A 27,508-nucleotide genomic window follows, 5' to 3' on the forward strand; every position below is an offset into this window, starting at 1 on the left:
GTTAAATTTATTGGGTATCAAGTGTACTATATTGATCTACTTAATAATGAATAGTTAAGCAAGACGACTTTGCATTAATTATAATTACATTATGAGAGTGTAAAAGAAGTGACGATTAAATTATCAAAGCTTACACCTATCAATTAGATTAACTCACAGCAATTACAGTAAAAAGCATGATCAAAAAGACAGATTTGAATCGTAAGCAAACGCTCTGCAGGTCAATAATAGTGAAATTCGACAATGTTTGACTATTGTATATACAAATATTTCTATGTTAACAGCATTATCCCAGTGATACAACGAATAATAAACGTGGATACAATTTAGTAAATGTTTAAGTATTCGAAATGAGATTTGATGTTGCCTAAGCAGAAGACTAACCATTTCGGTAAAGATAGGGGATTCTTCCTTAATATATAAATATGGTGCGGTGATGTATTAAATGAAACAAACGCTCTCATGTTTCAGATCCAACAGTGACCAGTGATGTAATTAGTAAAGCACACGTCCTCATATCTCAGATCCAACAGGCTCCTGCGATGTAATAAATGAAATATACGCTCCAATGTTGCATACTCAACAGGTACCAGTGTTATACTTAATGAAACACACGCTCTCATGTTTCAGATCCAACAGGCTCCAGTGATGTATTAAATGAAACACACGCACTTGTGTTTCAGATCCAACAGGGTACATTGATATATTATATGAAACACAAGCTCTAATGTTGAAGATCCAACAGGGTCCATTGGCGAAGAAATGCAGTAAAGGAAAGGGTCTACGTCACATGAGAATTTGATTCTTACCAGGAAATAATTAAATTTATCCGGATGCCGTCATGTATATTTAATAGCGAAAATGACCATTTAACGGATTTATAATTTCCGTGAAGACGTTATTAAACATGAAAAGGAGTTCTCCTTACGATAAGATTTGGGAAAACAGTTTCTGAATTACACGACTTAATAAGCGGTGATCTGTCACCAGGAATGATATAAAAAGATCCGAGTGAAATTGTTTTCCTCGCCTTGGTTAACTGCACATTTTCATCTTTAGACGTCTTCTTACCATATTTCACATATACCTTTGTAATTTTTTTCCATATAGGTATATAGTGTTATATAGAGTGAATTTCATACAGGTTACTGGGTAAACATTATATTACAGGAAATGGTTTGGCTCCATATGCTATATACAGGCTAGTGTTATAATGTAGAGACTGGTCTCAACGTGTAAGTTCTACCATGTATGCTAAATGAAACAGCTATAATAATATACAGTCTTACAAAGTAAAATGTATGTACAGATGTTTTCCGTAAAGCCAGCCAAATAAAGATATATACAGTTATTTTCAAAGTTCTATTTCTGACGTTTGTTCTCTATAACTGACTATATAGAAAGTGTTTGAGTACATCATATTTTACTAAATAGTTAACTATTTATTTGAAAAATGGGCCTGTGTACGTATAGAAATGTTGCAAACACTAACCATTTTCTAACAGTGCACTTGGGGGTACATGAAATGCAAAGACAGCCATTCAAAAGGCCTCTACATCTCACGGAGAGTGACCATTTCTCTCCCACGGTGATATGTTGGTTTGAATATTTCTACAAACTGTGGTCAATGCTAATATATACATCTTATTTATAATACAGATATGCATGAGCCTTATTAGTAATCAGTTTAGAAACGTAGTTGTTAATCACTGTTAGAACGTTTAAAGCTTCGAGCGAGGAATCGGATGATTAGAAGCAGTGCCTCAGCTGTAATTATAAAGAAAAATGAATGTCCGATGTCATAACACGATATTTTCTTTTCAACAGAAGTTGTCTCAGAATGCACTAAAGAATGATCTCCAATCAAGTAACACAATTCTCAAAATGCGAAAACTCTGTTGTAAACTTTGTATTCTTCAATGTTACTCAACGTAATGGACAATTGTATTTGCAGCACACAGATGTGTGTTAGCAGCCCTAGCGCGTGTTGGAACTTTAGTTTGAGAAAAAATAATACCACGTGGCGACAAGATTTACACTTGACAAAAAGATTTAACAACAACTCGGCTATTATAGAAAAGCAGGAGCAACATTATGGGTTTTTTTTTCTTTCAAGAATGGTCGGGGTGTCTAAATAAGATAACAATCAAACACACTTGTACATTGTATCATGGAAATGTTATGACGATATCGAATGCAACATGCATTTCTTAATGCATATGAATAAGCCTCCGACAAAGAAGAAATATAACGATACTATCCATTATTACCAATGGAATATGTGTTCGATTCCTTGATTTCACTTTAAGGTTACAGGGCAATTTACTTTCAGACCGAAAACACACTCAGAGCTCGTTTCAATGTGATTGGGTTTTGCTGAAATTTATTTAAACTACTCACCTGAGACGATAAATATGATGAAAATATCGAGAACAAAGAGACCAGTATATATTGCTGTACCGTATTCGGAGCTCACTCGTACAGACACTATCATGATATTTATAAATATCGCAGCCAAAGAAAAAAACTGCAATGAAATCAAAATGTAATCAATATAATGAATGTTCACTGACTTTTTTTTAGATGACAAATGAAGAACTAGGAACCAAAATGTAATCAAAACAAAGAATGCTCACTTACTAATTGTTATATGAAATTTGAGGTATTGTGTCTGTAAACTTAATATTTAACATATATTCAATTTAGTTTCCTTATTCCTTTTGCTGACAGTGATACTAAAAAAGAACATATTTGAAATACTCTTTTAGTATTTGGCGCCATATTAAGAACTCATTTATTATTATTATTATTATTATTATTATTATTATTATTATTATTATTATTATTATTATTATTATTATTATTATTATTATTATTATTATTATTATTATTATTATTATTATTATTATTATTATTATTATTATTATTATTATTATTATTATTATTATTATTATTATTATTATTATTATTATTATTATTATTATTATTATTATTATTATTATTATTATTATTATTATTATTATTATTATTATTATTATTATTATTATTATTATTATTATTATTATTATTATTATTATTATTATTATTATTGTTATTATTATTATTATTATTCATTATTGTTCATTATACTGAATCAATTTCATAAACGAAATGTACCTAGGGTAGGCTTTTGCTGTTTGATGTTAATAATTATAACATCTGAATGATAATGCAACGAAGATGGTGACATGGCTTTGCTCATCTGGACTTACCTGTAACCTCTGTTCAAATTTGTTTTTCATTGGACTGTATTTAGCATGAAGAGTCAGAAACAGAACCGACATCCCGATGGTTGAGAGCTGTGTCAATGAGTTGTGCCATCCAAGCAGTGTAACCATCACAGTCTGGGTGACCTTCCTGGTCAACTCGATGACCTCCCAGTACCAAAACTGACTCTTGTAATTCTCACAGAGAAAATTGAACCAAACTGGGGAGTAATATTTTCTCCTTTCGGTCCCGGTGACCAGTGGAGTGGTTTCGTCAATAGAGCCATCATAACTGCAATCGAAATCGGCATTAGTTGTAGCCTTTTTACCTTTGGTATGATATTTTCGTAGCAAAATCAACAGCGACAATGGAAACCCAACAACGTACACCGCTGTAGAAATGTAAGCCGCAACATGATAGGAGTCAAGATCTTTACAATTGATGCCGTAATCTGCTCGAAGAAGAGTTATGGACTCATTGCCGACGCTGTATATTTTGAACGTAGAGCACGCTGCTGGGTATACCGCGAAAATGGAATTACAAGTTGGTGTGTACGTCACAAACAGCACAAGGACAACTAAGGTGAACAGCCTTGAAACTGTCTGTTTGGCCCTTTGTCGAACAGTGAGTGAGAAGAATCCGCACTTCGCTATGAAATAGACTGCACAACTTAGGTAAAGGTACGTGGTGACTAATACAACTGGAAATATTAGAACAATTTTAAACTGAAGCAAAGGATTTATCTCAAATTGTTCATTGATGCATTGAGGACGAACAAAAACTTGAAAGAAATCGGCAACTACCATCGATAGAAATTCACCGAAAATTAATAGAGGACCTTGCCATTGTACGTTGTGGAAAGTCTCGAATAAATCGCCAATCACTTGATAAAAGCCGAGAACAATCTTTATTCTTGACGATAGTTTGTCAATCATAGATCTTTGGTTGCTTATCTTGTTCTTCTTCCAGACAATGAACGAAAGTAGAACAACGCACGAGAGAACAACAAAAAGGAACACTACCAGCACCCATAATTTACTGGGACAAGGATGACAGGAACTCAGAACCGAATAATATCCCGATCGACATTTGGTACACAACCAACCGGTGTAACCATCAGCACAGTTGTCGTTACCATACATTGGAAGACCGTCTTTACTGTCACAACTCCTATTTCGAGGACAACGATAAACAAACGGCATAGAGTATTCATACTGCATCGTTGTGTTATCATAGTCGTCGGTCTTAGTTTCTAGATTCTCCACAAATTTCAAGTACTGATCTGGTTTTGTTTTCGGAAAAGACCAGTTCCAGTAAAAGCCGGGTAGAATTGATATGTAATCTGCAGAACAATTTAAGCCGTCGGCAATACAAAGAAAACATTCCCCAAACCGATGCTTTCGAGCGTAATTTTGTTTACATACACAAGCTCGATAACCAGCGGATACATTTTTGTCCGTTCCTTCAGGGCAAACTTTGCATTGGACTAAAGAAGAACCGCTGCCTTTTTCTACAAAATTTCCATCGTTACAGGTTTTGCATTCAATGCTTCCTATTTCGTCTTGGTAAAATCCACCTAATCGTAAAAATGCAGAGATTGATTTAAGTTCGGGGTAGAGTAATTGAACTAGAATGGAAGATCATTTAGTCGATCAAGCATCTTAATTTTGAAAAATTTCTTTAAGAGCAGGGCATTAGAAGATATTATAAGTTAGTCAGCTGTTTAGGAAACGAAGTGATTTTTATACTTGATACAAAATAACATGCTCATCTATAAAAATAAAAAAAATGGAGAATTTACCTCACACAAAATGAAATAAATGATATACGTCATATCTAAGACACAAGAAGCGGGTAAGTGGGACTAAATGGCTTTATAATTGGTTAGAATGAACTTTAGATTGAAATTCAAATGTTTACGGCACCTTTCGGACAGCCTCTACACTTCTTGCGAAATCCTCCACCAAGTGTTCCCGTTGGACATGGTCTACATTCACTCATGCCTTTACCAATATATTGGCATTCGAAACCTTGCTTCTCAAAGGATGACGCTAACAATGCAAAAGGACCTTTCAAAGGAAATTCCAAAGAGGGAAAAGTTTCATCGTTGACACATATGCTATAAAGAGAGAAGAAAAACGAAGGAAACAGACCGAGTGGAAGATTTGAATGTCATCTTTTAATTTATGATGTTCATTTTATAATGTCAATTTTGTTTATTTATGTTAAAATATAATCATTACGCATACTCGTTTAGTTTAGTAGAAAAGAGGATCATGTGGGACACTTAAGTCCCAATAAAGGACCATAAAGAGAGAGAATAACATACCGAAGACACAAACACTCAGACCAAATTACAATGCTTAAAGTGCTTGTCCAAAGCATTCTTAAACCCATTGAAACTACTTGCAAGTACAACTTTCTCAGGCAAACCATTCCACTCATTCACAACCCTATTAGAAAAGAAAGGTATGCCGAATATTAATCTTACTATGTGACTTTTGGAGTTCATGAAAATGACCTGTGGTACAACTACTGTTAGCAAAGATGTAAAAGTCGGTAAAAATTATTGCCGAAACCATACACAATCTTGATAACCTGGATCAAGTCCCCACGTAACCTCCTAAGCTCCAGTGTGGTGAGATTCAACAGTTGTAACCGCCTGTAATAAGGAACACTCTTTAAGGAACTAATTATCCTAGTAGCCCTCCTCTGGACCTTTTCAATTACTTCCTTATCCTTAGCAAAATATGGGTTCCAAGCCTGCACAGCATACTCCAGATGAGGCCTAACCAACTGCTTATAAAGCCTAACTACGATGTCCTCTTTCGGAAAACTGAAATTCCTCTTGATCATACCTAAAACCATATTGCCTCTTTTAGCAGATTCAAGACAATGTTTAGAAGGTTGCAGAGATGAGTCAATGTAGATACCTAGGTCTCTTTCAACAGAGACCTCCTGTAACTACACACCATTAAGATTGTATTTAAACTTTTGGTTACTACTACCAATGTGCTCCATATTAAAAAACATTTGCCACCCCTGAGACCACGAAAAATCTTATCCAAATCCGTTTGAAACTTCTCAGAATCGTTTTTGGAAGAGACCCCAGAATACAATTTGGTGTCATCAGCAAACTTGCCGTACACAAAATATCTGCGTCGATGTCATTTATATAGGCAACAAACAACAAGGGACCCAATACAGACCCTTGTGGAACCCCCACTAGCAACGTCCTGCCAAGAAGAAGCACAGCCTTTAATTACCACCCTCTGTTCCCTATTACCAAGCCAATACCCGATCCAAGACAGTAAATTCCAATTGACACCATGCTCTTCAGCCTAAGTAAAAGACGCTGGTGGGGAACTTTGTCAAAGGCCTTCTAGAAATCCGGGAACACAACATGTACAGACTTCTGCCTATTTAGTGAGCTTGTTACATCTTCCATAAACTCAAGGATATTAGTGAGACAAGACCTTTGTTGACAAAAGCCATGTTGAGACTCTCTGATCAAAGACTAACTGCTGAAGTGACAGACCATAGACTTTTTAACAATAGACTACATGACCTTACAAACAACACTAGTGAGACTAACGGGCCTATAAATACAGGGCTTAGACCTATCACCCTTCTTGAAAATTAGGGTAATATTAGCACATCTCCAGTCCTTAGTGACATGTAAAGAATTGTGTGCACACTTGCTCAGAGCATAGAAATGAGAAATGGCATGATAGCTCTAGTTTTGTCTCTTTGATGACAAGTTTCTTTTAACAAGAACCTATCTATAAAGTGGATTTTATTAAGTTGCCAAGAGAAACGTATACGCTTATACAAAGTGGTTTTCAATGAATATTTCTGTAGGAGCGAAATACATTTGTAGCTTAGGGAAATAGTGTTACTCTTCTTGCACATCCAATTATTGTAAACCAATGTGCAGCATGAATTAAATGATATTTTTGAAGTACATGAGCTTAAAACTTAGACTTAAGACTAACGTTACATGTAATGAATTATTGATAACTTCGAAAGTGTAGACCAGTGCATGCTTAGAAGATACTTTGAAAATCTGTAAAATGGGCTAAAAATGAGGCAGGAAGTGCTTTTCTTAATATTATAATTGTCTATTACTATGCTAAGATCATTGCTTCCTTCGATTTATAAAAGATATGTACCAGTGAACATGTTTAGTAAATATTTGGCAAAAAAAATGTCTGTATTGACAACAAAAATTATGCATATATCTATAAACTTGGGAACCGGCTTTTTATGTTTTGATGATATTGATATGTTAGGAGAAAGGGTAAAGATAAAACACTTAAAATTAAACCAAAGACACTATTAATGGCGATCTCCAGCGATTTTGTTCAATCAACCTCAATGAGCGCCAACGGCACCATTCTCAACTTTCAAAATGTCGGTGCTAAATTTTAGATAAGTTCTTGATATCAAGAAGTGCTTCCATTGTAAAGCCTATGTTCACATCAACAATTAGGATTATGATTGCGTGCTGCCCTCAATTCCCTTTTAAGATAATGTATTAAAAAGTAAACCAAAGACACTAAGAAAGCTAATACAACTTACATATTGCCGTTTGTAGACAAAGGTAGTCTCCCTAATTGGTTGCAGTTCATATATCTTAACAAGACAAAAAAAGAAAAAAGCTCTCTCATATTTCGCATGAATCGTCTTGAGCATGTCTGATTTATCTCAGATGATTTTTATTATACTTCTTTACTTTTGTCGGTCGAATAAGGTTCCTGAGAATATATGTATTGATTTTAGAATAAAGAACAAAAATTGAATTGTAAAAGAAAAATGTATTTAACAAAGATATGATCAAGCAGATACATGTTTAAAAAGTACTCACAAGGTACTTCCATTTCCAACTCCGTTCAGCGCTACTTGTGAAAAATTCAGGATGTTGTTCTTGTACAAGTGGCTATGGAATATAAAAACACACAATGTAACTTCCATACAGACATTATCGGGTATGATCATATGTTGTATGTGCTCCTTCTCATTAGAATAGTATTGCAGTAAAATATGTCATGTATCTCTATGTAATCAATAAAAAAGTATATGAACATCGGAAAATGGACTAGGAAATACTTTGGCTTGAAAGTGATTCGAACCTTTGATTTCAAGTAAGTAACCCTGGCCTCTACCAACTGGGCTATCCAGTCCTTAGTTGATGGTGATCCCTAATAGTCATTGTTAATTGGGATGCCAGTGAGAAGCCACAGTGAATTCAATACCGAGTAACTAAGGACCACACAACAGTTTCATCGTATAAAAATTAAACAGTTTTACAGGGAAGGAATTTCAAGAGAAATCCCGCTTTTAATTAAGTAAATGAACAATATGATACGGCTGGAAAATTATAAACAATGCAACCATCATTGCATTCCATTATAAAATATTATTAACATTTATGAAAGATTACAGCGTCATTCGAATATATATATATTTTTTTGTCATCAATAAATGTATGTGTAAGTGATAAAGCAAACTGCGTACAACCAATTAGTTATAGTATAAATTCAGGTATCAACGACCCGTTAACGCGTGTCACCTTTGTCATAGGACTTGAGATAAAACGTTAAATTATATTAAAACGTGTACATGTAATAAACATTGTGAAAATCTGTTTTTTCCCAAGCACGTGTATACTTACATATCAATGTTTTTGAGAGCAAACGAGTTGTAGGGGACATTCGAGATGTTATTCGCAACCAGGTATCTTTATTAGAGAAACAATAACGTTAAAAATGCATCACTTTACAAGGATTTTGCAGCACTCGTCTCAAGCTTAGATATACAGAAAAATAACGTTAACTTACAAACATTTGAGATGGGTGCCCAAAAAGGCTCGTTCTGCGATGGAATGAATAAGGTTCCTGTTAAGAATTCTGCCAAAAAAATAATAGAAAATGATTACTATGGAAGCATCCATTTATCTTGCAGGCAGATGAGAGTAAATAGCATGTCCGGGAATTTCATCTAATACCACCCGTGTAAATTCATGAAGGAATCATGTTTAAACTAACGAATGTTGTAGTGGAGCCCAACGATCCTTAGTAATCTACAAACTTTGAAACTTCAAACTTCGGCAACTAAAATATAGTATTCTGTCAGAAAGCGTTACGAGATCTTTTAGTGAAGAACGTATTTGATGATCTGCTAAAAGTGTGTTCCATAGCACTAAATATATCACTGGAAAACTGATATGTCGGTGTCTTTTCAATCATGTCTAAAGAGACTAGCACACAACGATCCATTTGGTATCAAATCATGATAGCGTTGAAATTCTTACAGGTATGATAAACTGCCTAATCCCTGGAAAGTATCATTCCATAGACAAGTGAGCTTATTTCTCTGCAGTTGTAATATCATCAGTCCGTGATTTCCACCGTAAGCACTGAAGAGTCCCCTCGGAATTATCGATAAACTATTGTTCGACAAGTCCCTGAAATTTCGAGAAAATGAAAAAAATACGATTTATAGAAGCTAAGAGTACATATATGTATTGCACTGTCGTAAGGAGACACCATTCAACAGTGAAAAGTAACTACTGCTTAACGGTGTCACCACAACTAACACAAGAGTACATTTTTACTAGTACTTTACGCACACGATCATTTTTTAAGCCCAAAGAAAATATAAAGTGCAATTAACATTTACTGCGAGTAAATGTCAACAGTAGTCGATAATATATTTCTCTGCTAAGATATATGATAATACATTGGGCATTTCGCTCACCAAAAGCAACAAGGAATCAAATGCACACTGAACTTACAAACTAAATGTCAAGTTGATTGTCTGGAACAGCCCGGCGGGAAGAGATGAAAGATTGTTTCCATAAAAGGTTCTAAACGAAATAACGAGAATATTTCTTGTGAAGAAGGTCGCAGTATTATAATTCTTGTGAAATCTTCAAGGAAGATCGCAAAATATTAGTTCGTGTAAAATTGAGTAGCAGTAATGATTTTCTTATTTCAAATATAGACAACGGAATTTAGTTAAATATGAAAATGAAACGTTATAAAGCAAACAGCTGGTAGAACTTACATGTGGTGAACAAGGTTCAAACCAAGCAATGAAGTATTCGATAGAGTTTCAATTTTATTTTTTGAAAGGTATCTGTCGAAAAACAAATGTGTTTAGTAAATGTTATATAAAGATAATTACAGCAACAGCAATTAGTAAACAAGTGCACAAAGAGTTAAGATGTTATTACTCACATTTGGCTCAGATTTTTGAAAGATTGAAACATGCGTTCCGGTATGTAGGCTATGTTATTTGAAACAAGCATTCTAAAATTAAGAGAAAGAGGTAAACCAAAGGAATATGTTATTTGTCCTAGATGTAAAGAGGTGCGTCATTTTATATTGTGATAATGATTATTGCAAACAATATTTTCATGAGAAAAGTGAATCTGTAACACACAGTGCTGTTAAATACAATGACTATCATCAACGTAATATACAACAATATCTGTGCTCCTGTTATTCTGAAACACCCCTCATCACATCATAATCGAAAAGATAAGTGGGCACCGCTATTTGTTACCGTGTGAACTTCGTTAGTCATTTGGACACATTTAGATCAGGTACATGATGGTAACGTATCAGTCAATGTGATATAAATAGGCGAAAAGGTTTAACAAGGTATGAACTACAAGAGTATAAGGCAAACAATCCTTGTCTAACACAACTTTCTCTTTGCATGGATTAAACATCCCTGTGACACATATTATACTATCTCGCTAATTAGCAGCATGCAATTATCTTTTACCACTATTAGATCTCTTAGTGAGACATTTGGTCATATGTAGGTTTTACAGTATGTTATTTTATAACAATGACGCAATATTTACATTTAACATTAATGGGGAATTATGGATATACAGCTTAAACTACTGTTTTACAATCTTTTAGTCTCTGGGAAGAAGTCCGCTGTTGGTCGTGCTATATTGTTATCACACAAATCTCTGTTGGAATATGAAGAAAACAAAATTGACATTCGTTTCAAGGATTGGGAAAAAACTTCTTAGTTTGCAAACATGTCAAAAAAAATCGAGAACCACTACTTCTAATCATTATCAATATCCATCTTCTTTACACATATTTTCCAACATTCTGAGCTCATTCATGCTGATATCACACTTTGCGTTGAAAATACTGGTGCATTACCATTCGAAAATGCCAGTGGAAGCTTAAATATATTGAAGAGAACATGATGCGTGCATGTGTATTAATTTACTTTACCGCATATTTATATCATATTTCATATATGAAATAACAAGCCATATGTGATCATCTACAATCATTAAATACCTGATAGCAGGAATTCAGTAATTGGTGGCAACAACACCTGTATACAACAATGCTTATTGTTAGTACTTAAACATTGAAATACTCACAAGTGTTCTAAGGAAACATTTTCAGCAAACATAGATTTCGATAAAGTTGTCAATTCATTTTCATGTAGGATTCTGAAATGACAAAAAGGAGAAACAATTTAATACGACCTAACCATCAACAAATTAGCCACCATAATAACATTTTCATGCGGTGCCACCAGAATATGATATTTGTCCAAATGGAATTTAGAGAATAATTGTTAAAAAAGAACGAAAATTAATGTAAAAGATGTAATTGTTATGTTAAAGTAATGTTTCTTTATGATGGTATTAAATAAATGTACCTCTAGGTACAACTCTGAAATATCTAACAGTCATAAGTTATGTTTTAATCACTTCAAAACGTTGACCAACATATAAGTTTTTTTTTTTTTGTTATTTCTTGTATTTCCCTTCACGATCATCACACTGTGTTAATTAACACACTTTACACAGGTACCCATGTATCGCTTACTATACAAATAAATTGTAAAAAAATCATATTTTCAAAGGAATAAAGAAGAACCCTATTAGGAATTAATTTTAAACGACTTTTTGTTTCCTTTTCCTGTTTCTTACAATTCGCTCAAATTTTCAAGTTTTCGAAAACAGTCCGGCGGGAAACGTGTTAAATGGTTGTTGCTAATTGACCTGTCAGAGAAAGAAAATCATAAAAAATGTTGCTAAGCGATTCATCAATGGAATGTTACAAATTATTTTAAATTTACTGCATCAATTGTGATTGCTATGTCAAGAAATTCTCACACTGGTCGTACCGTTAATATCGACCAGCTACGAGGGTATTCTTCCTTTGGTAAGTATAGGTGTTTGGTGAGTAGAATTTACCGGGCTCTCATTTAGTGAGTATATGTGCTAGTGTGTAGTATTTAATGGGCTCACATTTGATGAGTATATGCGCTGGTGTGTAGAATTAACCAGGCTCACGTTTGGTGGGTATAGGTGTTTGGTATTTACCGGGCTCACATTTGGTGGGTATAGGTGTTTGGTATGAAGTATTTACCGGGCTCACATTTGGTGAGTAAAGTTGTTTGGTGTGTTAAATTAACCAGGCTCACGTTTGGTGGGTATAGGTGCTTGGTGTGTAGAAGATCGGGCGTGTGGATGAGACAAGTAACTAGTGCCCAGTGATTACTGTATTAAACTCCTATGGAAATTTCAAAAGTGACATTGAATTAAGACTTTTAACTTAAAGCAGTTATAACTGTAGTTAAAATGTTATCTAAGTCATCGTTATGCGTAAATGAGAGTTGCAGGCAAACCATGAAAATGAGCATCAGAGAAAAGAAAGAGAGAGAGAGAGGTGGAGTGAGCGTGGACCTGAAACCGCTAACTGTTATGTGTCTGGTGAAATTGAGTACCAGATATACGTATGCAGAACATGCGCACATGTTTTGTTTTTTATCGCTGTCTTTCGTATTCTTATTTAGTATGATTCCAAATGTACGGTAACACGTGTTAATTTTCCCTTTTCTTGGGTTTTGTTGAGACTTTGAGCAAATTACTATAACATAATTATATTTTCTCTCCATCAGTCTTTTTCCCCACACTAAATAGAGCACATATGTGAGATACCGTCTATATTTGTTAATATTGACCAGCTACGAGGGATTCTTTTTTCCCCTTCAGTATAGGTATTTGGTATGTACTATTTGCAGGGCTCACATTTAGTGAGAATATGTGCTGGTGTGTAGAATTAACCAGGCTCGCATTTGGTGGGTATAGGTGTTAGGTGTGTAGAATGTATCGGGCGTGTGGATGAGACAAGTAACTAGTGAGCAGTGATTACTGTATTACAATAGTATGACAATTTCAAACATTGCATTGAAGCGAGACTTTTAGCCTAAAATAGTTATAATTGTAGCTACCGTGTTTTCTAAGTCATCGTTATGCGTTAATGAGAGTTGCAGGCAAACCATGAAAATGAGCATCGGTGAAAAGAGAGATGGAGAGAGAGGTGGAGAGAGCGTGGACCTGAAACCGCTAACTGTTATGTGTCTGGTGAAATTGTGTACCAGATATACATATGCAGAACATGCGCACATGTTTTGTTTTTTATCGCTGTCTTTCGTACATTTATTTATTATGATTCCAAATGTACCTTGACACGTGTTAATTTTCACTTTTCTTGGGTTTTGTTGAGACTTTGAGCAAATTATTATAACATTATTATATTTTCTCACCATCAGTCTCTTTCTCTACACTTAATAGAGCACATATGCAAAATCAAAATATACTTAACTTATTAAATAACTCACACAATTTTCAAATTTGTAGTGTTATCAAAAATTCCCTTCGGTAGGCTCGTCAGATTGTTATACGACAAATCCCTGAGCAAAGCAAACATTGTTGTTATTACAAACCATTCGATGTGAATAGAGCATCGGAATCATTAGCAAATGTTTCCGTGCTATCGGCGATCATTATACCTTCATCATGATTATCATCATTATAATTTTCATTATCATTATCAGTATCATTGTCATTATAAATATCATTATCACTATCGCTATCACTATAACTCTCATTAACATCATCATCATCATCATCATCATCATCATCATCATCATCATCATCATCATCATCATCATCATCATCATCATCATCATCATCATCATCATCATCATCATCATCATCATCATCATCATCATCATCATCATCATCATCATCATCATCATCATCATCATTATCATTATCATTTTCGATATCATATCATATCACAGCATATTATATCATATCATATCATATCATTTCATATCATATAATATCATTGTCATATATATGGATATGTATGGGTTCAAATATATTCATAAAAAAAGCATTCATTTATTGCATAGTCAACTCGCTCTTAATCTTGTCATGTTAGAGAACAGTGTTATATTAAAGAAAGACAAAAGATATTGAAAGAAAGATTTTTTTCGAAAATGTATATATATATATATACTATATATATATATATATACCTGCTTTGACACATTTAGTGATATATAACTAGCAGATTGCTTCAAAGTGACGAAACGAATTACTATGATAATATCTCAGGAATAACTTCGTCATCCTGAATACGGAAGCTTCTCAAATAACTCACAAAGTTTTCAAGCGTGTAGTGTTATCAAAAAGTCCTGTCGGTAGACTCGTCAGGTTGTTATACGACAAATCCCTAGATAAGAAAACATTTTTGATTAAATTACAGTATCAGTTTGTTCATTGTTGATATTACAAACCTCTCGCTTTAAACAGAGTATCTAAATCATTAGCAAATGTTTCTATGACATTGGCAACACCATCATAATCACCATCATAGTCATCGTCGTCGTCGTCATCATCGTCGTCTTTATCGTCATTATCGTCGTCATCGTCGTCATCGTCATCGACGTCGTCGTCGTCTTCATCATCATCATCATCATCATCATCATCATCATCATCATCATCATCATCATCATCATCATCATCATCATCATCATCATCATTGCCATCGTAATCATCATCATCATCACCATTATTATGATCATTATCATATGATAGTATTTGTTTTTGATGATATATGTGATCATCGTGATTTTCATTATCATTGTCAATGTCTCTGTTGCTGTAGTTATCGTTATCTGTTTCATTATCATGATCGCTATTATTATCGCTATCATTTTCATCATTATCGTTATTATTACAGTGATCATGACAATGACGATGATCATGATCATTATCATTTATGTAGTTAAAAACAATTACAATGTCTGCAAAATATCGTAGATTTTGTCATTTTCGGTATTATATTTAAACATTACAGATGTTTATATATATATATATATATATATATATATATATATATATATATATATATATATATATATATATATATATATATATATATATATATACATATATATATATGAGTATAGTACAACATTAGCATTAGAAAAGTGTCGCAACTTATTAAATATAATAATATTCAGTATATGTGTTGGTATCCTTTTTGTCTACATTCGGAATCCTACATCAAAACCTATACGATGCTCCACAATAAAACATAATAATAAAGAGAGTGACATTACAGATATCTGCCAGCATGCAGTTTACTTAAGATTTACTTACAAGGTAGACAAATGAACAAGTTTCTGGAAAATGTTTGTGGGTAATTGCGTCAAGAAGTTGTCGCTGATATATCTTAGTAAAAAATGGAAACAAAATGTTCAAATGTATGTTGCCATGATAGAAATCCAAATTACCACACTAACGACATATCATATATGCAATCAACACTAATTAAGTGATAAGTATGGGTTAAAAACAGCTTTTATAGTGATAAAAAAAATGTATTGCATAGTCAACTCGCTCCTAAGCTTGTAATGTTAGGAAATTCCTTTGTTCGGTGCTTTAAGTAGCACAAAGGAAGAGTTAAATATGTTTCAACCTACGAATGAACTACAGTATGCATTACGCGACTTGTACTCACAGGGTTTTCAAATGTGACGTTCTGGTGAAGAGTCCCTCTGGAAGCAATCTAATGTTATTGAATGACAACTTCCTGAAATGAAAAGTGATAGTTTAATACGAAACTTCAAAAAATAGCATATATGGCAAATTAGTGCACTTAATAATTTATAACAACACTAACATGTATGTTACAAGACTTTTAGATTACTGATAGAAAATAATTGAATTTCTGCAAGAAACTAGTTATTACTTTCCAAATTCCAGCTATCAATACTAACGTACAAGAAGCTACTTTTTCAAATGGCGAATGGATCATTTATAACTTTAACACAAGGTTATTCACTATAATGTTGAACTAATTATTTCAGATAGTTGGGACAATGAAAAGAAAATAATGCTATGTCCTATTTTAGATATTTAATGGTTACATTTTGATAGCAGTTATACTGTCAACATGTGCTGATATTCATTTATAGACGCAAAGATAGGCTGGTACACAAGGGCGCCGTCTTCATTCCTTATAGACTACTGTCAATCCCTCCCCTCCCCGGCCCCTTCCCCCTTATCTGGGCTAGGATATGTGTCGAAATTCATGTCAAGTAATCCTGCACTAGTTTTTTTATTTGAGGTTTTTTGTCTTTAAATGTTGTTGGTACACTTCCAGCTCCGAATTCCTTGCTAAAGTGTGTGTCCATACCTCTGATATTGCTCATAGTGTTAAATGAGTTACACAATTGCGTGTGACCCGAAAGTGTGATTGAAATACAGAAATAAATAGTGACTAGTCAAACTATTATAAGTTAGTGTATGATGTTGCTTACAAAAAAAATGATGGGGAATCAGTTTTACCCGTACTTTACTTATTTACTTACAGGGTAGACAATTGGCTAAGATTCTGAAAAATATTTTCAGGGACCGCTGTCAACTTATTGTTGTAAAGGTTTCTGTAAGAAATAGCGATACATCAAAACAATGGGTAGTGAAATTCAGTGGCGTATCCGCATAAAGAGCATAATGACATTGGTAAAGTAATGACTCTTGTGTGTAGAAATCAATATCGTTGCCTACTGTGAAACACAAAAGCACATCTGTTTTTGAAAGAGTTTTACTACCGTCAAGGGGTTTCGTCATTGTTTGTCAATAAAAAGTTTACTTCTTCGTCAGCTAATGGTTTATGTTGCTGTGATACAGCATCAATGAACTGCTATCCAACTCTGCGGATATCGGATGTTATATAATGTGGAATATTATAACATTATATAATAACATTTTATATTAACATTATATTAATAATAAAATGTGGAATATTTTTAAATAACAGAATGTGAACTATGAGAAAGAATTTACTAAGTTACTACTAAAAATTATTATATTGACGAAAATTAACTTCTAAATGACCGTTTTAATAATGATTACAATGCCCACTTCAGTGCCATCATGTCAAATAAAGATCCAATATTGTCAAGATTATATAACTTTTTAAAAGTATATCAGCATTTCGAATTATCCTATATCTAATACACACCAAATATATTAGGCAATGAGTCATACTGATCTTTTTCAGGTTGGTTTTAAATGCATTTGGATAATAATTCACATGATTTGATGAGGCAGTGACAGCTAACATTCGACCTGTCATGAGGCAATTTAATGACATATGCATGTGCTGCTTAAATGAACTTTCGAATAAGAATTAACTCTATGTGCTAGTCTGCACAGTATCGTCTTCTGGGTTTACTAAGGTAAATGGACGGAAATCTTAAAGTTTAGATTTTTTTTTCATATTGGATAAAGTTCGCAATGGAATAAATATGCTAGCATATTAAAACGGTTCATGTCTTATGTTCAAATTAAAGACACTAGAATGTACCACAATTCCCTAAACAACAAAAAATCTTCAGATATATGTCGGCTACTCACAAGAGTTTAAGGTTCGAATTTCCATTAAAGATGTCTTCTGGGAGCTCTTTGATAGTGTTAAAACACAACCTCCTAAAAAGAGTATGAATCAAAGACTTCACTTAAATGAAATTGCCACCCAGTTAGGACATTTTTTCCCTTTATAATCTCTACTTTCATTTTCCAATTCAAAACACTTGTACCGTTTAGTATTAGCCGTATGAATAACATGTTTTTATCAGATAAATGTTAGAAACTGTTCATACTGCCAATACGAGTGCTTTGAAACATGAGTTTAGAGAATAAATTATCATTTGAAAAGGTTCACAACTTCCTGAATATGCAGTACATGTTTTGTTATCTAATTATTTCCTACATGCGGGGTCCTACATCGAAACGAAAACGATGTTCTACAATCAAAATATATTATAAAAAGAGAATGACATTACAGATATCTGCCAGCAAACAATTTCCTTAATATTTACTTACAAAATAGACAAATTTACGAGTTTCTTGAAAATTGTTGTGGGTAATTTCGTCAAGACGTTGTCGTTGATATATCTCGGTAAAAAAGTAGAAAAAAAAATGTAAAAATGATGCAATCAACATATATGCAATCAACACTAATTACGTGATAAGTATGGGTTATAAAACAGTTTTTATAGTAATAAAACACATGTATTGCATAGGCGATTCACTAATATCCGTGTTAGGTTCTCTTAGTAGCAGAGTTAAATATGTCTTACTCTTCTATGATTCTATCAATTTCAATAGAAAATCATGTGTTTGGTTTGTTCTCAAAGGCGTAGCAGAATCGTAAACATTAGTCTTTAGCTATACCAAATCATTAACTAATCAAATAAAATAGAAATAAGACAAGACATATTACAAGCATTTAGGCTGACGAATACATTCCTGATATATTCTAATTCTAAATAATCGATTCTTCACTTTGAAACAATCTGCTAGTTTATATCACTAGATTTGACAAAACAGATATAATTGACTTACAAATAACGTCAACGAAACCGAAAGAAAAGAGAACATTCATGGGGAAAAAGAAGTTTCGCATATATATATATATTGATAATATATATGTGTATATATATGTGTATATATATATATATACCAAACATCATAACATATGTTCAATATCAAAGATAAACCAATGATAGTCATGAATAGCTTAAATTATATTAAACATGATTGTCTACTACTGTTAACACTAAATAAAGAACTGTCAAGATATATATATATATATAGTATCATTTTTAATAGTGGTATAATTAATACTAATTAATGAAGTAAACCAAAATAAAGTTAGATGCTGTCATGAGTGTAAAATAAAAACAATTTTAAAATGCAATACATGTAACGAGAGTATGCTTACAAGGCTGTTAGCTGGGTTGTGTAATAGAATGTTTCCTCGTGAAGCTCTGATATCTTGTTTCTTGAAATATTTCTGTCGATGAATTTTAACAATACTGATTTAACTCCATAACACTAAATTAATTCGCTTATATTTTCAGCTGATATACAAATACTAGTTTTTACCACTACCAACAGTACTGCCAGATCCGTTGTACACTGGGTTAATTGTGTTATTGTCAGGAATGTTTTGTCATAGATGATGAACCAACCTAAGTGGGATTAGACACTATAATAACAAAACGTTGAAAGATTAATGGAAAGAAAAAAAAAACTGTTGACAGGTTTCACGGTTGTTGTGATGAAAAAGTTATTGTACTTTCTCTTTCAAATGTTGTTTGGATTTGAATTGCAGATGTTTTACTAGTTTTGAAGGAAAGAACATTCGTTGTTATTCTACGAAACTGGTGCTAACTTTTTCTTGACTGTTGCTCTTTTGTGATATTACCTATACCATCAATGACAAATCACTTGTACATCGGTAAAGAAGCCTATGCCACGTTAAGAGAGGCCACCCACATAGGCGTACGAGGCGGGGGGCAGGGGCAGACTGCCCCCTCCCCCAAATTTCCAGAGGACGAGAAATTCGGGCAAAAGTCCTGAAAAATTCGGGCAGGCTAAGAGGAGAAAAAAATATATATATATAAATATGTAGTAGCTTCCCCGAATCTTTTTCATATTTTTGCCCGAAGATTCCGTGGAGAGCGTTCAGTTTTATTTGTTTTGTGAAATTAGTATTAATATAGGCCCTTTTTTTATTTAGCATCATGATGCCCGAATATTTCCGTGTAACACCACCGTAAGCGCAGCTCATCTGGGCTACCACGCTTTTTGCACTATCGCCCAAAATTATTAACAGGGAACGCCGCTCACAATCGTGGTGACAATCATGCATGGAGATTAGCAGTCTCTGAAGTGAAAAAAAAACCCGCAGTAAACATTTTTTTCTAACTAGTCAACTGTATACCTGGACATCCCAGACATGAGTGTATATAACAAACATTTTCTTTTTCATAGATGGTGGGGGGTGGGTGCCTACGAGCCTAAAAGTACAGGTTTATCATCTACTTTGCTATTTTTTATACTTGAGACAAATCGCAGTCTCACCCGACACAGCGACATTTTTCCCGCCTACGTGTCGTTGAACAATGTTTGTTTTTCTGGGGTAGCTGAGTACTGTGTTAAAATAATAAATACCGTAACTAAATAGGAGTTAAATAATATACTGTCCTAGTTTTCCCCGTCAAAGTGATGTTACCATTTTTTCTTCTTCTAATTTACCAAATTTTGGGGAAGTATAAATTTCTAAACGTGAGATTATAAAATAATGAATGTTTAGATGCAACTTGTAAGGCCTCAGAAGTGCCATTTCCGGCAATCTGAGAGGCATATTTTGCCAAAAACATTCTGGTACGCTACGCGCCAACCGATGTTGGCGCTCCGCTTAGATAGTGTCACGGAAAATTTCGGGCACAAAAGTTCCTATCCCCCCAAAGCGAAATGGCCCCGTACGCCTATGGCCACCCAATGAATTGATTGGTACGTTTCTACTGTGAATAACGCAAAGCCGTTAATCAGTATAAACTGAAGTGTGTTATAACACCGTAACACGTGTTACACCTATCAGCAGATGCTACTGTGGAAAAAATACTAACATACGAATTCATTAACCAAAGACTGTTCTACGAATGACTGGTTATGAGTCAAAGCAACTGTCCCCAAATTTCTGACTATTAAGTGTACCTTGGTGAGATGGTTCAAATGGCATATTTTCAGCGTTTTACAGTAAAGTGTCATCCGCTTGCTGTTAATATGTGGACGAAATATTGTCAAAACCTTTCGAGAAATCCGGTTTGTCTAGTCAATCATTATGCATCGGATTTTATGTTCAGTCTTTTTCGTTTATAAATAACTCCTTCTCAGCAGCAACTGGTCATAAATCTAACACATGTTAAGAAGTTATTAAACACATTAATTTTAACTGATTAACGGGTGCATACATTTACCAGTTTAGAACTAATTAAGGCATGAAAAACGGCTGGAGAGGCAAAAATACTGTAGTTGTTGTTGAAGGAAACACAGAACTAGTATATTGTTTTGATATAAATCAGACAAGGAAACAGTTACTTACAACAGGTTAAGAGAGGTGGTCAATCTGAAGGTGTCCTTTGGAATCAAACTGAGGTAGTTTCTAGAGAAGTTACTGTTGAGACATTATAAAATATGTAAATGAATACGGACACCTCTATCCTTATACTATCTTGAAAGTTTTAGGTTATGGTATGTTTATGCAGCTCATAAGAGATAAACAGTGTAATAAGAAATTCACCATCATATATTGATAATAATGCAGGACAAAATGTTTTTGTATTTGCTACAAAGATGTATTGATGTTTAACGACTACAAACAAGTGATTCCTAATAAATTAAAACCACATATACTTTTAGAATATTATTCCGACAAAATTAATACACACACACACACATATACAACAGGGGTGCATTCTGTACAATCGTAGCACTGGATGATACGCCCTCATCGGTAGTTATACGAAGCCAGTTTATACGCTTTCACACACCAGTAAAGTCACTGTAGTCGAGTGATACGGACTTCGGTCTGTGACACAGACAGGGATCGAATCCTACCTTAGCCTGATAAGTCCCTTTTTTCACCGTTTATTCAAATAAATTGTTGATTGTCAACCATTCGATAAACTGATCTGTGTGGGGTTATTACATTATGTATAATGTACCATGTATGCAGTTACTATCCATGTTGCTTTTAATTTCTGGAGAGTTTGAATGAGTTAAATAATAATTAACCATTACAGATTTAGAAGTATTTACGGTGAAGTAACCATAAAAGAGTAAAGGTACTTACCCAAAAGTAACATTTGATGGAATAACCAGTGACAAGTTGTGCAGTTGTCTTCTAGAACAATCAATACTATAACCTTTCCTCGTTTCGTTACATCTACAGATTCCTTTGGAACCGCAAGCATATGGTAGTTCTAAAGATTGACAAATCAATATACCATGCACTCCGTATAGGTAATTTATGTTTTGCAATGTTATCGAGATTTGGTATTTATTGAAACGTGACATCTATTTACTTTATTTTTAAGGGGAAGGTATGCTGAAAAACACATATATTTGAGTCATGTGATATTAAAATACATTTTTATTTTCGGCGACTTTGCACTCCCTTAGAACGACCATTGAGTATCCCTAGCTTCCGAGATATCACAGGAACTGTACTCATGTGTATTTTGCCGTTTACCAGCACCCATTTTGCAGTAATTAACTTTCATTCAGGTTTGCTTAAAATCACATTAAATATTAACTTAAAACAACTATTTTAAAGATGTTACCATGTTGTGTATAACATATTAAAAACATATGTATATTATTCACAGAAAATATAATTGAGTTAGCGAGACAAATGAATGGGCACATTTACACTTTGGAAATAAAAGAAGGAAACCTTACCGTTGGTTTCACACGGTATATCGTGGCCTTCTTCTGCGTCGTTAGTCACGGCACCATTTTTCGTCACCAATATCAGAAATAACAGACTCAAGGCAATCTTCATTTTGGAGATTCTATAAAAATGATAACATACAAAAGATTAAGACCCTCACCCACGTCGTGTCGTATAAGGCAGATAAATAACAATTGACTCATAATTGGTAATTAGTACTGTTTTAGAAAATATATTGGACAATGGACATGGACATGGTATAGACAACCACGTAACATCCGCTCAGTGCTGGTTCGCACGAATCTCGCCCCACCCAGTATAATGAGCCTAACAGTGGTAACATCCCCTGTAACAAACCTAGATGCTTGGTGTGCACACACCTCGACACCTCCCCCCCCCCCGCTTTCTTCCACCGGGCCTCAGGCACTACTCTGAGACCTGGTAGATTTGGTTGCGACTCAGCAATGTCATCTACCTCCTATATTGTTGCAAGTGCCCCCAGGTCACCTATATTGGCGAAACCAGCACTAAGTTCAGACTTCGCTTCAATAATCACAAACTAAGTATCCGCGAAAATAATCCAGGTTTCCCTGTTGCTGAACACTTTAATCTCCCCAATCACAACTTATCTGATTTCAAATTTGTCATTCTATACGGCTTCTTCAAAACCGTTCATGAACGAAGCACCCGGGAACTAAAAACGCCTCGACACACACAACAATGGGCTCAACAGGGATCTCTCTTTTAGGACTATACATGCTAAGCTAAATACCAATAAGTTCTAGTTTCTTCCATTTCATTAGCACAACTGAAGAACAGCCGTGTTAACGCTCGAAATATATTGTAACCGACTTAACGTTCTAAGTAATAAAGTTGGAAATGAAAGTATCATTTTCCCCCCATTTTTTCTTGTGGATATATCTTATATATATATATATATATATATATATATATATATACATATATATATATATATATATATATATATTTTCCTTGCTGTAAACCTAGATGCTATATATGTCCCCATATTACCCCAGGCACCGTGGTCAAGATTCTAAATGTTGACTTTAGTCTAAGACCCCCTTCCCTCGCTTGTGATTCTATTAATGTTATTTACATTTTCTATTGTGTACTTTGCAAAGAGGGCAATTATGTAGGTGAAACAGGCTCACGGTTCCGCTTACGTTTTAATACTCACAAAAAGTCTATTCATAATAATTTGCAGGATTCCCAGTTTCCGAACATTTCAATCTTCATAGTCATTCTCTAAAAAAAAAACTAAAATGTATTTTAATTGCCTGGAACTTCAAATCAACCACTGAACGTAAACGTAAAGAAATCGATTGGATCTTTCGTATTAAGTCTCACATCACCGGCCTCAACAAAGACTTGGGACCCCTTAACAACTATCAGTTCTACAAGCATATGCTTAACAACTATCAGTTCTACAAGCATATGTAATCCGTTCTTTGCTCCTTAATCCGCTTCCTGTATAGTCATGGTTTATTCGGTTTAAATTCCATTATTGTAACTTACACTTATCTAGCGTCATTCTTTCATTGTGTCACATTTTGTACTTTTCATTCGACTGCCAAGTGTTGCTGACGAAGGTCCCAGGGTGACCGAAAATTCCAATATATTTTCTAAAACTTACTCGTTATTTGTCAATTATGAGTCATATCTTATTTCTCTGGTTTTCTCTAATAATATATATATATATATATATATATATATATTTATTTATTTATATATATATATATATATATATATATACATATATATGTATCTATTGTGTGTGTCCAAAGATATATTGTACGTCCAGGGGTTCGAAACCGGTAAGAAAGGTCGCAATGCCACTGTGTGCATTTGTCACCTGTATTACACAATACTAGTTCTGTTTTTAGTGACGTAATTTGCCTTACTCTAGACATAAAACATGATGCTATCCAACTCCAAATCATTGTCATTACTAAAGCAGGACCTCGAAAGAGATACTTTAAACAGAATCTGTTAAATGACTTGTACATAAATGACAAATGAATATGAATATTTATCTATAACAATGAACCATTAACTTCTTTGAATCAGCAATGTGTGTTAGCAACAGAATGGGAGTCGAAAACAAAATTGAAAGATAAAGCACATCATATAAACCTGCATCTAATTTTTCATACGTTTATAACACCTTAGCGTGACAAGCAATTAACGAAAATGAAAACAGACTAAATGGTGGATAAAAAATAAAAGAGTAAAACAATGAAGCATTGATCATGTGAAAGGGGAAGTATGATGTTACTGTTTCATATCTTCTTTTACAGCAACTTCCTTGAAAATTCATTCTAGATTAATCAGCTGTCAGTACATTATACATTGAATATAGACACGAGTCAACATGGTTTGAAAAAAAGGCGTGATCTTTAATTATTAAGTAATGGCACTTGAGTTATATACTAAATATGGTCTTAATTATCAGCAGATATCGACTAATGATTAACTTTCAAAGACGATGTTTGAAGTATGTAGTTGAGATCCTCCTGCGATCCGGAATTTGCGAAGAAGCCTCATTGGCTTATCAGAGCCGCAAGCTGACCGAAGTCAGTCTCTTAGATTCATACTTTACGTCTATGATTATGAATTGCCAATTTTCAACAACTCTGTAACTGACGACATACATTAATCTTGGAGTGACTCGAACTATCTTATGATTGGAAGTCATCGGCGTTAACCATTGAGCTAACCCTCCTTGTCTTTGCAGAGTGGTAGTAAAACTGTTACAGTTGTAAAGTTGTTTTAAACACTGTTATTGAATATTCATATGATGTCACGTGCATACAAAACAAAACAATAACGGATAACTATCCCTCAGCATTACTTCCAACTAAAATGTGAATGTCCAATGAAAAGAACATATTCAATTGCTGATCTATTGCTATTCAAACTGTTCTGTTACTTTTGTTAGAAGTCACATTTTTATAGTGAAACTATGAAAAATAACCGACACTCGTCACCAATATTCTCTTAGCAAGATTGCTCAATTTAAAATCAGAGTATAAAACTTACCTAACAATTTGTTTTACATTAGTCTACTTAACATGATAAAATAAAACGCACAATATATTTATGTTCATGCACAAGCAATAAAATAAGAAACAATCGCAGTTTACTATTATAACTGAAATGAACGTGACGAGACATGGTTGTTTATTGAGCAAGCGCTTGATGAGATGGATTGTTGACAAATTTAATTACTATCGCCTTTGAAAACGTGACGATTGTCTTCTTTATAATGCCTGTTTTTACCAAATCTTCTAACATTTTGCTCGCTTAGTATTTTTTTCTCTTGTTGTTATTTCTGCAACAAAACGTTTACTCCGATAATTCCATAACTTTAAGATTCATTGTATCATAATTTATAATGTTTATTGAACAAGAACGATTATCAGGAACCACTCACCTGGTGAGAACCATAAGTCATACAAAAAATGCTCTCGCAGATCCAACACATGCACTAATGAGTGGTATAGTAACATATGCTTAGCGAAAGTAAAACACTTATCGTGTGAATATCCCATTTAAACTTACCTTTCACGGAGGCACACGATGGACACTTGATACTTGAAGGCGGGTCTCGATGTGGTGATAAAGGTATTGTAGCTTGTTACCGCAACTCGTGAAAGGAAATTCAACATTCCTTTGACAAGGATACATATACTGATGTATCCTCCTTGATATATTTTCCACTTTTCTTCCCCTTTCTTTTCTCGACTGACATACTGTTTATCGAAGCGATGACAGCTACTGGACACTGTTTTCTACGAAAGTGAAAGATATGATGTCGACAACAAAAGCACAATGGAAATTTACTTTCGTTCGAAACACAATAAAGGTCGGACAAAACAAGAACGAAATGTTATGATGCAAAGATTGCTTCCTCCACAGTGCTTATACGTTTGAGTAACAAGCTACGGGTATGGATGGAACTACCCCCCCCCCCACACTCCCACTAGATCCCGATCCTCCACTCTTGGAAATCACCGCTCCAACAAGTGAAATATGTGCTGAAATAAAAGCCGAAGCTGTTAAGTCTGTATAGGTTCGACAGTGTGTTATACGAAAGACGTGTTACAGAACTTCACCATGACCTATTATGAACCCAAAGGACACGATTAACCCAAAGCTCACAACGATTCGCAATATCTATTCTGGAGCAAACATTGTGTGAATCTATTCCGATATTCATTCAACTGTCTTGTGGACAACCTATACAACACTATAATCCAATTGATCAGGAAGGATTAGATTCAGAAGGGTCATCAGTTGCCCCTAGGTATTGTTAGAAAGTAAAACTGTAAAACACAAAACTGTAAAAAAAAAACAGAACTGGTTATTGTCCACAATCGGAAATTCGGCTTTCCACAGGTCGTAAACGAAAAAGACTAAAAGGAAATAAGAAAAGCAATAGTATAAGTATCAATAGACTACGATATACATACAGTAATACAAACATATATACAGCAAGTCCTAAAATAAAAAACTTATCTTCTCACTTTTGAATTAAATATATGGATAGAATTAGGCACACATGATAATCTATAGCGTGG

At 34.1% G+C, this 27,508-nt stretch overlaps 1 protein-coding gene across 3 annotated transcripts; it reads right to left on the minus strand.

The window, feature by feature from the left end:
• On the minus strand, positions 1-26,800 carry LOC139982389 (uncharacterized). 3 transcript variants are annotated; one of them, XM_071995185.1, is made up of 27 exons: positions 26,490-26,800; positions 22,916-23,028; positions 22,308-22,437; positions 21,558-21,629; positions 19,389-19,460; positions 18,488-18,559; positions 18,020-18,091; positions 16,972-17,043; positions 16,119-16,190; positions 15,758-15,829; positions 14,754-14,825; positions 13,924-13,995; positions 12,227-12,298; positions 11,669-11,740; positions 11,174-11,236; positions 10,488-10,559; positions 10,315-10,386; positions 10,043-10,114; positions 9,560-9,712; positions 9,087-9,155; positions 8,921-8,986; positions 8,114-8,185; positions 7,828-7,881; positions 5,172-5,365; positions 3,252-4,822; positions 2,401-2,527; positions 1-1,767 (listed from the first exon to the last, which is right to left on the minus strand). In XM_071995185.1, exons 1-27 carry the CDS (start codon positions 26,594-26,596, stop codon positions 1,703-1,705), a joined length of 3,792 nt encoding a protein of 1,263 aa, XP_071851286.1. In that variant the 5' UTR covers positions 26,597-26,800; the 3' UTR covers positions 1-1,702. The 3 variants fall into 3 exon arrangements, with proteins under 3 accessions (XP_071851286.1, XP_071851289.1, XP_071851288.1); XM_071995188.1 differs by lacking the exon at positions 26,490-26,800 and adding an exon at positions 26,362-26,457; XM_071995187.1 differs by lacking the exon at positions 7,828-7,881.
• Between the last annotated feature and the right edge of the window lie 708 nt (positions 26,801-27,508).

Source organism: Apostichopus japonicus, chromosome 16, assembly GCF_037975245.1.
Source record: "Apostichopus japonicus isolate 1M-3 chromosome 16, ASM3797524v1, whole genome shotgun sequence".
Classification (NCBI taxonomy): Eukaryota; Metazoa; Echinodermata; class Holothuroidea; order Aspidochirotida; family Stichopodidae; genus Apostichopus; species Apostichopus japonicus.